Source organism: Oryctolagus cuniculus, chromosome 5 (genome assembly GCF_964237555.1).
Source record: "Oryctolagus cuniculus chromosome 5, mOryCun1.1, whole genome shotgun sequence".
Taxonomy (NCBI): domain Eukaryota; kingdom Metazoa; phylum Chordata; class Mammalia; order Lagomorpha; family Leporidae; genus Oryctolagus; species Oryctolagus cuniculus.
In genome coordinates, this window is record NC_091436.1 from 13,654,865 (window position 1) to 13,670,485 (window position 15,621).

Sequence of the window (15,621 nt, forward strand, 5' to 3'; positions counted from 1 at the left end):
GAAACGTGGCTCATATGGGATGCCAGCATTGCAGGTGGCTACTTAACCAGCTATGCCACAATGCTGGCCTCCATACATACTCTTAAATTGAATGAAAAATTTTTATTCCTTATGTCCTTTACTATCCAAATATGAATTAATCTCAGCATGACTTGATTCAACTTGAATCAAACATTTAGTATATAGAACAAGTATAAGCTCATTAGACTTTTTCAAACACCAGGAATATATTTTAGGGAATAAAAATGTTATTACCATCTTCCATATATTTAAGTGTTCTTTGGTAATAGCCAAACTGAGAATTTATCTTCTCAAATGAAGAAATAATCTTAAAAATGAAGATAATAGCATTTGGCACTCTTCAGTGGAAGGAAGGTTTACACAGCCTTCAGTGATCCAAATGCTTCTCACCCTTTGATTTCTTCGACAACATTTGTCCATACCATGTTCTTAGGTACATGGACAAATCTTTTTTGAAAACAACTCATGAAATGAATGCATCTGGTATTATGTTAGTTTTTTATGGGAATGGCTACTTCTATACTTTGATCAAATGTATTCTGTTAGTGAAGTATCTCTGGTACTGTGTGTACTATTTTTATTCACTTTTTCTTTAAGATTCTAGGCAAAAGCATTCTATTATCCAATTTTAAATAAGTGCTACTTTTTGTACTATTTGTATTATTCTGTTTTCCAAAAATCATTATCCTACAAACATTTTTCTCTTTAAAACTAAAACCACTTTCAGGCATGGCTACTAAAATTTTGTCATTTAACATCTGGTGCTTAATTTTCTACATCATAGGGCAGTGTGTCTTCCACTCTTACATCACTTAGGATAGCACTGTATAAGAATCCCTTTTACTTAATACCAATTACGTTGCTGATGAAGGTATGATAATGATGGCGTCAAGAGACACACAACATAAAAGCATCAGTCACAGTATGTATATTTCCAGCTGTTTATGTTGCTGTTGTCATAGTCATCTGAACTTCATGATTTACTCAATGCACTAAGACATTCTAATCTTAATCTGTTCACAAAACTAACAAGATGATCATTTACTAGTGCTCTGGATTTTAAATAGTGAGAGGAAGTGAGCATTTCTCTTCAGTACTTCAATAAAGGCAGCATTAAGCCATCTTGTTAGTAGTTAGTAATATCCCTGAACTCATCAGTTGATAGTTAAAACTTTGGAGTGGAGGCAGTCAGTTAAATAATATCAGATAAACTGACACAGTTTCTTCCATCCTTAGATGCTCTTCCCATCACATCATTTGTCATTGAACTGCCTAGTTTTCTGTTTCACAGTCAAATCCTCAGAGGGTTATCTGACCTTGGAATTAAACACTCAACCTACCACAGGTGGATGTTTGGGGTGACATTTAAAAGAGTACTGCATTTTTTTCAGAACTTTCAGTACAGAGAAGAAAGCATAATATCACGTTCTCAGTAAGATGCAATGTCACCATGTTTCTCCAAGTCAACAAGGAGCCAGAAGTAATGCCTTTAAAACAAACTCACCCAAGTAACAACCTCTTAAACACTGGAATAAAGCCAATCTGTTTATTTCACAGCCTATTTCTGTGCTATTGGATGTCTCCTTATAGCAGAGAATAAACTAGAGGGTGGGGGGAGGGAGTAAAATGCTAAGGAGAAGCAATGAAAGGGGATAAAAGATCATGATTCAGATGGTGGAGTTTATAGATGTCTCAGTAATTTATATCGTGTTTTTTGCTCCAGGATTCCATAGATATACATTTTTGATAATTTATTGTTCTATCATTATTACTGCTGACTAAATCTACTCTGTCAATCTAGTAGTTGGCTAATTTAAATCATGGTTTGTCATCTTAACAAACAGAAAATTATGCTAGCTAAGATTGGTTCAGTGGTATCTTTTTTCAACTTTTTTATTTATATAAAGTGAACAAATTTCATGTATACACATTTATGAGCATAGTGATATCTAAGAGGAATCATTTATATTTTCTTTACCTTTTATTCACAGAGCAAAGATAATCTGTAGTCATTCTAGTTTTATCAGTCTATGTGATTTTTAAAGGGATAAATGAGAAACATTTTCTTTTTTAAGAGTAGACCTTCAATTATACTTTTTATTGTCGTAATTGCAGAATAAGACTAGTTTTTTCTCTGATATGAATTTTTTATTGAATTACAGAAAGCAGTTTTTTTTAAAATAAATTCTTTCATTGATTCTTTTCCTGAAATTTTCCTTCTGTTGTTAGCTGTCCACTCAATAGATGGTGCTCTTTTCTCAGAGACACTTTCTTATTTTATTGCTTATCAAAGTATCAGGGAAATTAGCTTTACTTTTTAACAAACATTAATTAAAGAAATCAGGCATATAAATAGGACAAGTCAATTACAAGCAATTTGCAGCACTTTGCTAAGGAAAGCATAATGGGAACAGTGATTATTTGTTAAAGGATTCAAGTACTCCACTGAAACCTGCGAAATACTTGCTGAATAGGTGAAGCAAACACTGTAACTAAATATGAAAATGACACATTGGCTGCATACCTACAACCCCCAATGGGAAGAAACAAGCCTTACTAAGGAACTATGTTAAACAGCTAAAAATATTTGTTTACTTCTTAAAAAGTGAATATTTAGTATTCCACATTCACATGATGTGTTTGGTATACATATCAAGACCAACACAAACAACATCAATCTCATTCAATATTGAAAATTTGCTCACCCCTTGTCTAATGAAGCTGGAACATCTGGGAAACAGACAGTAAACCATAAATTCTTTCGAAATAATTTTACTAAAGACACATTTTCTTTTTCCCAGAGTGCCTATGACAACTTCCTATGTAACAGTTTCTAATGGAGAATTATGATGGGTCACTCTTCATCTGTTCCAATGTGTGGAGACACTGAAAAACAATTCTGTTCTCCTGAACCACCCTACCCACTCAAGATGCAGCTTGCAATTGCTGTAGCAGAACCACAGCTGTCAACTGCAAAGGGTGGAGGTAACAAAGTGACATTACCAGGGAGAGATACCAGGAAAACTTCCTCTGCCTCATGTGGCCTTAGGGTGGAAGCAGGAATAGGTACACGTGAAGATCAGGGGTGGGGCTGTCTACAGAGAAGTCCTCCTGTACCAGCAAAAGTAGGAAAGTTGCCACCTGAGTGGACTCAGCCTCCCAATTCGGAAAAAAACACACCTAAACGTCCTCCCCCATTCTTCACAACTTATGATGCCATAGCTCTTGCAAAGGGAGCCACCGTAGGACTCTGTGCCAAGAGTTTTCTTGTCTCTGTACAAGGGAGAGCTTCAACATGAAGCATTTTCCCCCAACTCTCACCCCCAGAGCTTTATGCCTTTTATCAAAACAGCTTCTCTGTTCCTGAATTTTTGGATTTTTTCTTTACCAGTGGAAGAAAAAAAATAGAAAAGTAGCTCCCCATCCACAAACACACACAGCAACCGCTCCATCTGGGGTCGCCCCCAACCACACGCTTAGTCTTGGGATGCAAGGGCCTTTTGGGAGCCCTTTTAGCCGCTGAACTCCCCGTTCACAGCCCTGGCGCCCTCCTTACCTGATGATCACGTACATGACCAGGAAGTTTCCGAAGAGACCCACCACGCACACGATGGAGTAGATGGCCATGATAGTGACGGCTGTGACCATGGAGGGACTGCCGGTCGGGGGGCACAGGCCGTCGCGTCCGCCCAGTTCGGTGCGGTTCGGTCCACACGGGTCGGACAGGTTGCTATCGAAGTGGGACAAATTGACCCAGGACCCGGGGCTGGGTGCTGGGGAGCAACTGGAGGAGTGCGCAAAGGGATCAGTGCAATTGCTTGCGCTCGCTGGGACGGCGCTGCTGTCCATGGTGCTGACGGCGCTGGGGAGCGGGAGGCCAGCTAGTCGGGAGCCTTGGGACTCGGACTCTGGGCGCTTCAGCCACTGGCTCTGGCCACGGCGGCCGCAGCTCTTTGCGGTTTCTTACCGGGACCAGCCTCGCGGAGCCAAAAGCAGCGTCAGGCAAAAGGCGACAGCGGAGCGTCTGACATTATCCTCTGCTGGTGGCCCCTCCCACCTTCGTAGTACACAGAGGCTCATCCCAACCCGGCACCACAGGGCTGAGGAGGGCAAGGCAGGCGGTGCGGGCTCCGCAGGCTGGAGGGGAGGAGGAGGGGGGAGGTGGATTTTGCGCAAAGCAATCGGAGGAGTTGGTCCTCACCCTTCGCGCTCTTGAGAGCAAACACCTCGAGGGCGGGCGGAGCTGGAAGGGAGCTGGAGGGGAGGGGTGGCCAGAGAGGAACAGAGCTACTTTTGATAGCAGGGAAGCATAAACGAGGGGGCTGATAGATCTCCATTTTTCCAGCGCCGGTTTCTCTTTTTAATCTACGAGGAAAGACACTGGCACGCTATAACTCTAACAGCCCTTGAGCCCCAATGCCCTTCCATCTCTATGGCCCACCACAATTATTGGAGGTAGGGGGCACAAGATCCTCTTTCCTCTACATCGCCTCATCTGACAGAAGACAATCATGTCTTTGAAATTTCCAACTCTACAAACCTGTCTGTACCCAGAGAGATCCTTTATTTATTTATTTATTTATTTATTTTCATAGAAAGGATCTCTATGAAAATAAATAAATAAATAAATAAACTTTGTGGAAGAAACCTGCTCCCTTTATTTTTCATTGTTTCAGTTTCTCTAAGAATAGATGTTCCATTTGCATCCTTCCATAGAATTAGGTAGATTGTGACATGCAAAAAAGTCAACTGAAGATATTACTGATCCACATCTGAGGTCTCCAAGACCCTTTCAGAATGATTATACATTCCATCTGCGAACATACCAGATAGGCGTATACTTTTCAGAAGAAGGCTGTTAAACCCAACAAATTTTGTTTTATTTCATTCCGTTTTCTAGTGTAGACATTCCAGGAGGAAGTACATAAACTTCTGCGCTTGGAGTAGCCCACAAAATGTTCTCGAGGAACAATGATACATTAAAAAAATTTGTATTCACTTTTAAGTCCGTGAGCTCTTCCAATTAAAAAAAATGTAAATACAGTAAGAATATTATTTGTAAAAAACCAACACTAATTCTGCAGTAATTCTCATTTCTGTGCATGAAAATATCTTTTAGCCATAAACACTGGAAATAAATATTCCCAATTGCTGATGGAATAACTGCAGTGTTTTGTGAGCAGGGAAGAGGGAAACCTGAAATCAGCTTTTAATTCCAATATTACTTTTAGGCCATCTGTCTTGAAAACAGATAACTCAAAGGTAAGCTGTATTAATCATAGGAGATATTGCCAATGTTCAGTGTTATTTTTATACTTTATTATTAAAGGGTGTAATTTCAGCAATAAGTTCTTTTATGAAGACTAGTAAAAATGCCTAAAAACATTATAGACTTTGATTTAATGTGTCATCTCATTTGCGCTGAGCTCTGCTATTCATTCTGTCCTTTGAGGATCCATAAAACCAACACATATAAACTTCAAATGGAGGACAAGTAGGCATGTGGAACTGAAATCCTGATATGGGAGGCAAATCATGTTGTGAATGAGCTTTGTCACTTTTTATCTGTATGAATTTGGGAATGTTACTTTACCTTATGGAGAGACAGTTTTCTCCTCAGAGTAAGAATTTGAACTTTATGCTTCAACCATATATTCACAACCAAGATTGGTGTTTTCCTTCTGTTGTTCTTTCTCATATTTGGCTGATGAAACACCTATATCAACAAGACTGAAGGTAAAGGATGGAAAAAGATATTCCATGCTAACAGAAAACAAAAAAGAGCTGGTATAGCCACCCTAATATCAGATAAATAAACTTTACTAGGAAAACTGTTAAAAGAGATTAATAAGGGCACTACATAATGATTAAGGGATCAATTCAACAGGAGGATGTGACTGTAATAAATGTATATGCACCTAATTCCAGGGCACCTGGCTATTTAAATGAAATGTTAATGGATCTAAAGGGAGACATAGACTACAATACAATAATAATAGGGAACTTCAATACTCCACTTTCAACACTGGACAGATCAACCAGACAGAACATCAGCAAGGAAACAACACTATAGACAAAATGGACCTAATGGATACCTACAGAACTTTTCACCCTACAGTTGCAGAATACACAATCTTCTTACCATTGCATGGAACTTTCTCTAGGATAGACCATGCAATGTTCTATATAAATGTTAGGCCATAAAACAAGTCTCAGCAAATTAAAAAAAATCAGAAAACATACTATACATCTTCTCTAACCACAATGGAATGAAGCTGGAAATCAACAACTCAAGAATCTCTAGAACATTTGCAAAGACAAGGAGACTGAACAACATGCTCCTGAATGAACAATGGGTCATTGAAGAAATCAAAAGAGAAATAAAAAAATTTCTGGAAATGAGTGAAGTTGATCTGTACCCCCATGTTTATTGCAGCTCAATTTACAACAGCTAAGGTATGGAATCAATCCAAATGTCCATCAAATGAAGACTGGATAAAAAATTATGGGATATGTGTACCATGAAATACTAGAGTGGTAAAAAAAATGAAACCCTGTCATTCACAATAAAATGGATGAAACTAGAAAACATCATACTTAATGAAATAAGCCAGTCCCCAAAGGACAAATACCATATGTTCTCCTTCATCTGTGATAACTAATAGAGCACCTAAAAGATAATCTATAGAAGTGAAATCAACACTTTAAGCCCTTGTCTTGACTGTTTAAGAAGCTTTTTTTCATACTATTTGTTGAACTCTTTACTTAGTATAGAGTTGAACATAGGTGTATACAGTTAATTGAAAATAGATTTTAGTAAAAAATAAGGATAGGAATAGGAGAGGGAGGAGGAAGAAGGGTGAGAGTGTGGGTGGGAGGGTTGGTATGTTGGGAAGAATCACTATATTCCTAAAGTTGTACTAATGCAATGCATGAAGTTTGTATTTCTTAAGTAAAAAGTTTCTGGAAAAAATTATCATTTCTTTATTTGGTGCAGAATTTTCTGGACAATATTGGGTGTCCTCCATTAAACTGTATTAACACTTATATCGCAGTATCTCCTATCCAGTCAATTTATATTTTGAGAAAACACAGAACAAATTTTATTTCTCTTTCAATAATATCCACTAAGACAGTCTTGAGAAACCAAGAGATAGTGACATTAACTTTTTATTCTTATAACAGCTCTTCTCTGGGTTTGTTATAAAAACAATAAATCAGTACTACTCAATGCATGGTTTAAAAAGACCTCATATTCTAGCTTATCTTATGTCTTAACTTCTTCTATAATTATACAGTGGTCTGAAAACTATTATGAAAGCTCAAGTGTCCCATCAAAATAAAATAGACTGTAAATAAATCAATCTATTATAATTCTAATTATCAATGTAGTTTTAGTATTGGTATAAATCTCACATCATACAAATTTTTCAGAAAAACAATTGTTTCAAAACAATGCTTTTAATCATAGCATGGATGTATCCCAGGAGAGTGCTAAAAGTCACCCGTTGCTTGAATTTCAAAACATGTTGGCTTTAGTAATTCATATAATTGCCATCATCCTATACTTATGTTAATAGCTTGGTCCTGATTTTTTGAGTGGGTGTTAATGGAACACATGATTAACAGCTATTAATGAGGAAGAACAGAGACATAAATACTATGCGTGAAACAACTTCGTGATGTGATGCTCAGAACAAAGGGAACATCCAAGGTTAAATTGGCAGAACACTTCATGGATTTGTTTGTAGATATTTTCTATGTCATCCAGCATCTAAATGTGTATAGTTAATGGAATTAAAATACAATATTATCATTGGTCACCGGATTATTGCATAAAAATCTACTAAATTGGGGAGCCAGCATTGTGGCGTAATAGGCTAAGCCACCACCTGTGGTGCTGACATCCTAAGTGGGCACTGGTTTGATTCCTGGCTGCTTCACTTTTGATTGAGCTCTCTGCTATGTCCTGGGAAAGCAGAGAAGATGGCTCAAGTCCTTGGGCCCCTGCACCCACGTGGGAGACCAGGAAGAAGCTCCTGGCTTGCGGCATCGGATCAGCTCAGCTCTAGCTCTTGCAGCCATTTGGGGAGTTAACCAGCAGATGGAAGACTTCTCTTTCTCTCTCCCTCTGCTTCTGCCTCTCTGTAACTCTGCCTTTCAAATAAATAAATAAATAAATCTTTAAAAAATCTAAAATGGAATAAATTCTCTTTATTTATATGGTATATACATGAATAAATAAATAAAATGTAAAATCTTCACATCAACTTCATCTGATAGAGTAGGCAAAAACCCTGGACTTTAAATAAAATAGAAGCTCAAAATTCAAGCCCTATTGTTTACTTTCTATGACTTAGTTAAACCATGAGTGCTGGTTAATATGGTCAATAATGTTTTGGTCAATGATAGAGCACACACTCAGTGATAGTGGTACCATGAGACTGTAATGAACCTGTAAAATTCCTATTGCCTAGTGTTATTGTAGCCACCATGATGTCATGTTGTGATGCATTATTCACATGGTTGTGGTGGTGCTGGTGTAAAAAACCTACTCTGCTGCCAGTCATACAAAAGAATAGCCCAAACATTGTGTACTCTACATAATACTTAACAATATTGAACTATGTTATTGATTTGTATATTTACATACTATATTTTTATTATTATTTCAGTGTGTACACATCTTTCTAAAAACTTGACCTAAAAGGGTAAAAACAGTGTACTGTGTTATGCTGCTAGCAACCTCATAATCTTGTGTTAGTCTTCTTATTATATTAAGAGGTCACTTCTAATGACCACCCTATACCATTTATGCTTGTGTGAGTACATCCTATGACGTTCAGACAATGAAGAAACCACCTCCCAATGCATTTCTCACATCATATCTCTGCTGTTCAGTATGCATGACTATACAATAAAAATAGAATAAAATTCAAAGGAGTTCTGCAGTTCTACATATATATAATTATTTTGCATATTGTCTCATTTTACCTTTTTTTAAACTTTTATTTAATAAAATTAAATTTCAAAAGTACAACTTTTGGATTATAGCAGCTTTTCCCCCCATAACCTCCCTCCCATCTGCAACCATCCTATCTCCTACTCTTTCTCGCATCCCATTCTTCATCAAGATTATTTTATTTTTTTAATAAGATTTTATTTATTTATTTGAGAGAGAGAGTTACAGACAGTGAGAGGGAGAAAGAGAGAGAATGCCCCAAAGACCGCAATGGTAGGAGCTGTGCCAATCCGAAGCCAGGAGTCGGGTACTTCTTCCTGGTCTCCCACACGGGTGCAGGGACCCAAGCACTTGGGCCATCTTCTACTGTTTTCCCAGGCCACAGCAGAGAGCTGGACTGGAAGAGGAGCAGCCAGGACTAGAATCAGCACCCATATGGGATGCTGGCGCTGCAGAGGATTAACCTACTGCGCCACAGCGCCAGCCCCCAAGATTCATTTTCAATTATCTTAATATACAGAAGATCAGCTTGGTATATACTAAGTAAAGATTTCAACAGTTTGCACCCACACAGATACACAAATTATAAAGTACTGTTTGAGTAGAGTAGTAGTTTTACCATTAATTCACATAGTACAACACATTTTTAAAATTTTTTTTTATTTTTTGACAGGCAGAGTGGACAGCGAGAGAAAGAGACAGAGAGAAAGGTCTTCCTTTGCCATTGGTTCACCCTCCAATGGCTGCTGCGGCTGGCGCACCGCGCTGATCCGATGACAGGAGCCAGGTACTTATCCTGGTCTCCCATGGGATGCAGGGCTCAAGGACTTGGGCCATCCTCTACTGCACTCCTTGGCCACAGCAGAGAGCTGGTCTGGAAGAGGGGCAACCGGGACAGAATTCGGTGCCCCGACCAGGACTAGAACCCGGTGTGCCGGCTCCGCAAGGCGGAGGATTAGCCTAGTGAGCTGCGGCACCAGCCAAGTACAACACATTAAGGACAGATATCCTACATGGGGAGCAAGTATACAGTGATTCCCATTGTTTGGAAATGAATAAGAATTCTTGGAAATATTTTACTGTACTTAATGGCACAAGATTAACCTTAAAGGGCTTGATTCTCCCAAAAGACTGAAGGTGGTGTTTCTGGGTCCAACTTATCAGTATTCTCAATAATTCATCTAACTGGAATTCAAGATGGTGGGATAGAGAGGGAGCTTACTGCTCTAGTCTAGGGGAAGACAGAAAAAAGTGGAGAGAGTGCAATCTCAGGGTAGTGAGGAAGAAAACTATAGTGGAAAATCTGTGCAAGTTAGATGGAAGCTTGGATCTATGTGAAAGGTGTGGACATGCAGTATGAACACGGACACAACACAGGATCCCAGCAGCTGAGAGCCTCCTCAGCAGCTTTGGAGAGTGAAGTGAGACCAGACCGCGGCAGGAGATTCGCCATGCCCAACTTGGATGTCACCTTGGACACTCCTCTCACCCTGATGCACCAAATAGAGCTCCTTGTTCACACTCAGCACTCGCCTCTGGGTATTCACTGAAAGAGCAGGCACTCCACTAAGTAGAAACAGAGGCACAGTCCAAAGATAAAAGCCATCAGAGTGGGAAACAAACAAAAACCCAAAGCAACCATATCTCCATCAATGTCTAAAAATAAATGCAGAAATTGGCCGGCGCTGCAGCTCACTAGGCTAATCCTCTGCCTTGTGGCGCCGGCACACCGGGTTCTAGTCCCAGTCGGGGCGCCGGATTCTGTCCCGGTTGCCCCTCTTCCAGGCCAGCTCTCTGCTGTGGCCAGGGAGTGCAGTGGAGGATGGCCCAAGTCCTTGGGCCCTGCACCCCATGGGAGACCAGGATAAGTACCTGGCTCCTGCCATCGGATCAGCGCAGTGCACCGGCTGCAGCGTGCCGGCCGCGGCGGCCATTGGAGGGTGAACCAAAGGCAAAAGGAAGACCTTTTTCTCTGTCTCTCTCTCTCTCACTGTCCACTCCACCTGTCATTAAATAAATAAATAAATAAATGCAGAAATTTAAAAAACAAGTATAAGGAAGACAACATGACACCCACAAAGGAACATAACAACATGTCAGTACTAGAATGTAAAGATGAAAAGACAGAAGAAATGCTGGAAATGGAATTCAAAAAATTGATTGTAGGATACTCAGTAGTAATAAGAAGAAAATCCTCAAATTGAAGAAATCCATACATGTCATTAAATGTCTGATATAGAAGCGGACAGTTGGAGTCTCATATTTGCTTCTGCATTGAATCTGTTATAACATGTTAGGTTGAAGTATATGAAGAAAACATGGACAGACCCAGACAAAAGGTTGGAAAAGGATGAAGCATTTTGGTCTATTTTATATACACAATGGAGGATATTTTCACTGATGCTAAACTCAGCAAGTTCTAATTTATTAAACGTTGATTGGAATGTGGAAATTGAAGCTACATTAACGATTCTTTTGGTACTGTGATACAACTAAATCTATTGGTCTTGGGCTCATTTGGGCAGCACATATACTAAAATTGGAACAGTCTATTGGTCTGTTTCCTGATTTGAATGTATCTGTTACACATGCATGATTTTGTGAAATGCCTTGATCATTCAGAGAATACTAGTTGATTGCATCATGTTACTTTCTATGTGAAATATTTCATTATAGAAATATAATAACTACAAATCACATTTGTTAATATCACCACTTACCTTACAGGAAATATCATCCAGTAATGAGATACTGTCAATATCACAATGGAGGAAAAAGTTCTTCAAATTTGATTTTTACTTGAAAACCTGGATTTTATCATTAGTAATTAGTATTTTCAATTTTTCATGCAGCAATACACTCCTTCTTTCATTTTCAGGAAAATATCTGCCAAAGATGCAATTCTGAGTAAATGCAGCTTACATTTCAGCCATTCTTTTTCATGAAAATAATATTCTTGGAAAAGTGATTAGTTCAGTCCACAACCACACAGGTGCTTTTCTTTAGGACAAGCATCCTTCTACGGCAGTAGAGCTTTATGTGTATCTTTTTCACATAAAAATAAAAGAGTCTTACTGAAGGATCATAATTTATTATGATTAATAATTCTTACTGATCCATCAGTGGAACTTTGTTTTTTTCCCCTCTGTGCATATGAGCCTGAAGTACATTGTGGAATGACTGACTTGACCCCTGCTAAGGTGACAGTAGATTTACCCACCACTTCTATCGCAACATTGATGGAAACATAAATACAATGAAAAAGTTTTATGACTTCCTAAAATGATTATTTAGTCAGTTTTGACCCCGTTGACCCTTGGAAAGAGTCTTACAGACCCCCAAGATCCACCAATCACCCTTTCAGAACCACAAAATTTGGCTATTATAAAAACATGCTTGCTTTCTTACTTTTATTTTCTATTAATTCACTGAATAAGTATCACTGCTGTAGAAATCTCCCTAAACTTGTTCCTTGAGCAAATCATTCCTTTGCACCATAGTCTTTGATGACTCACTAGAAAATAAAAGTCATATCAATCTGCACTCTTATGTATTTTCTGCTCTGGGCCTTTGATCCTTTGTTCTTTTGTTTTCTTTCTATTCCCTCCTCCATGAAATTCCATGCTGCACAGATCACAGAAGAAGTGGTGGCTCTTTTCCAGTGCTTGAGCAGTTAACACACAGTTGCAGATCTGCCCATCTGCAAAAGATCTTCTTTACGTGTGAATACCCTCAGCTTGTTCGATTTTCATTATTCAACTTTCATCTCTTACCCAAGTGCTGCCCTCAGTCTTCTCTGTTTCCACACAGCCTCAATCATTCCTCCACATTTTAAATTTCTGCCTTCTTCCCTAAAGACATCAGTAACTCCTAATATTTTGCCCATTATCAGTTTAGTCTTTGACTTACAGACTCTCTGTTCTTGATATTTTTAACTGCTTATCTCCACAACTTTATTTCTTCATTATCCTCCCACTCGACAATTCTTTCTGTTTATCTTAAGGATGTTTTTTTCCTGTGCTTGCATCATACATGTGAATGTTTCTCAGCATCCTCTCTACTTTCCTTTTATTTATGGTTACTTGAAAAGTAACCGTAAATCATCATTGTCTTGATTTAAAGCTGTATGTGGATTGATCCAGTCACATTTCTAGCTGTTACTTTTATCTAAAGCTTCATAGTCTTGTATGTATGGTTTTGGTAGAAATTTCCACTTGAATAGTCAAAGGTACTAGGAATGCACTGCACCAAATATTGCCACTTTCCTATCAAATACATTTAATGATCCCACCATCCCAAGTTTCCCAAATCACAAACCTGGCAGTCACACTCTGCAATGTGTCATTTTATAGTGGTTTAGAGTATAAACTCAAGTATCTCATTTCTTGGTAAAATCATGCTTTTTAAATTTTTTATATGAAAGAGAAAGAGAGGGAGAGGGAGAGGTGGAGGAAGAGGCAGAGGGAGAAGGAAAGGCAGAGAGAAAGAGAAAGAGAAAGAGAAAGAGAGAGAGAGAGAGAGAGAGAGAGAGAGAGAGTTTCTATTCACCAAATGCCCAAAACAGCTGGTACTGGGCCCAGGGTGCAGCCAATGGGGCTGGAAATTTTATCCAGATCTCACACATGGTGGCGGGGATCCAATTACTTGAGCCATTACCAGTGCCTCCAAGGATCTGCAGTGGCAGGAATCTGGGGTCAGGAGCTAGAACTGAGAAGTGAACCCAGGCACAGTGTTTTGGGATGTGGGTACCTTAAATTCTAGGCTAACTACCCATTCCATACAATTAGTTTTTTTTTTTAAACTTTTATTTAATGAATATAAATTTCCAAAGTACAGCTTATGGATTGCAATGGCTTCCCCCCCCCCCATAACTTCCCTTTCACCCGCAACCCTCCCCTTTCTCGCTCCCTCTCCCCTTCCATTCACATCAAGATTCATTTTCAATTCTCTTTATATACAGAAGATCACTTTAGTTTATATTAAGTAAATATTTCAACAGTTTGCATGCGCATAGAAACACAAAGTGAAAAATACTGTTTGAGTACTAGTTATAGCATTAAATCAAAATGTGCAATACATTAAGGACAGAGATCCTACATGAGGAGTAAGTGCACAGTGACTCCTGTTGTTGACTTAACAAATTGACACTCTTGTTTATGGCATCAGTAATCACCCTAGGCTCTTGTCATGAGTCGCCAAGGCTATGGAAGCCTTTTGAGTTTTTTTTTTTTAAAGATTTATTTATTTATTTGAACAGCAGAATTACAGAGAGGCAGAGGCAGAGAGAGAGAGAGAGGTCTTCCATCCACTGGTTTATTCCCTGGATGGCTGCCACATCCAGAGCTGTGCCGATCTGAATACAGGGAGCTTCTTCCTAGTCTCCCATGTGGGTGAGGGGCCCAAGGACTTGGGCCAACTTCCACCACTTTCCCAGGCCACAGTGGAAAGCTGGATCAGAAATGGAGCAGCTAGAACTCAAACCAGTGCCCATATGAAATACCGGCACTGAAGGTGGCCGCTTTACTTGCTATGTCACAGCTCTGGCCCCACAATTAGGTTTTTAACAGTGCTGATTTATGTGTTGTTATGAGTATTAAATGAGTTTTGCTAATAAGGCACTTATAAAAGTCTTTAGTATATGTAAACCTGATGCAAATATTTGCTAAATAAGATCATAGACTGCACTCTTTCCTTTTTCATTCTACATTCTACATTCAGTCACCAGGTTGCTGACTCTGCCTTTTTAGTTCTCTCTCCCTCATGGCATCACTCTACTAGCTCAGACTTTTATTGCTCATACAAAATGATACTGTGATCTGTTAACTAATCTGTTTCTCTGCACACATTCACCCTGTATCACCCTATATACTTTTTCCAAAATGAGATTTTGAAATACAAATTGAACTGTGCTTTTGCTGGTCATGTTTCTTGGCTCCCCAAAGCTTGCAGGGTAAAATTGAATCTTCTGATACCTATGGCCCTTCAGGACAAACATCCTTCTAGCAACATCTTCGGCTACTTTACCCATAAGTACTGAACAATGGAGAGTTCTCTGTACATCACATGGCTTTCCTTGTCTCTGTCTTTTAGCTCATTGTCTCCAGCACATAGTCAACTTTTAATAGACATTTGTTGGCTGACAGTAAGCCACTGCTTCTGTTGACAATGTGTAGTGATGAAATACGATGGATCTTCAGTCGTTTAGGTCTGATGGTTAGATGCATTCTAGAAACATGGGACAAAGTATCTCAGAACTTAAATGCACTTGTGCCAAACAACTAACTGATCATTTTTCCTCTAAGCACCTTCAGTAAAATAATCATTTCAAATTATCTAAATACTTATTTTTATATTAACATGTAGAGATTACATTTTGGAAATAAAATTTAAAGAAATATAAACTACTCACAGGACTTTTGATGATATTAAACCATCATAGAAATTTTGATTTTTTATTGCTTTTGATAAAAAGGTAAGATCAGGTTCTACCGTAGAAGTAACACACACTTGGATTCTAGGTGGCTGTCTGTTATTTGAATTACATTTTGTCATCTTCATATGCATCCATTTGAGGGTAGAGAGAACTACATTATTATGACTTCACCTTAGTTTGTGTCCATTCTGTGATTCTTTTCATA

At 38.7% G+C, this 15,621-nt stretch overlaps 1 protein-coding gene across 1 annotated transcript in view; it reads right to left on the minus strand.

Moving 5' to 3' along the window:
- Nucleotides 1-4,003, minus strand: part of OPRM1 (opioid receptor mu 1) — a 69,960-nt gene extending 65,957 nt beyond the window's left edge. Inside the window, exon 1 of the mRNA XM_017345438.3 lies at nucleotides 3,578-4,003. Coding sequence (XP_017200927.2) covers nucleotides 3,578-3,870 — 293 coding nt within the window. The 5' untranslated portion in view covers nucleotides 3,871-4,003. The remainder of the gene's footprint in view (nucleotides 1-3,577) is intronic.
- Nucleotides 4,004-15,621: the final 11,618 nt, after the last annotated feature.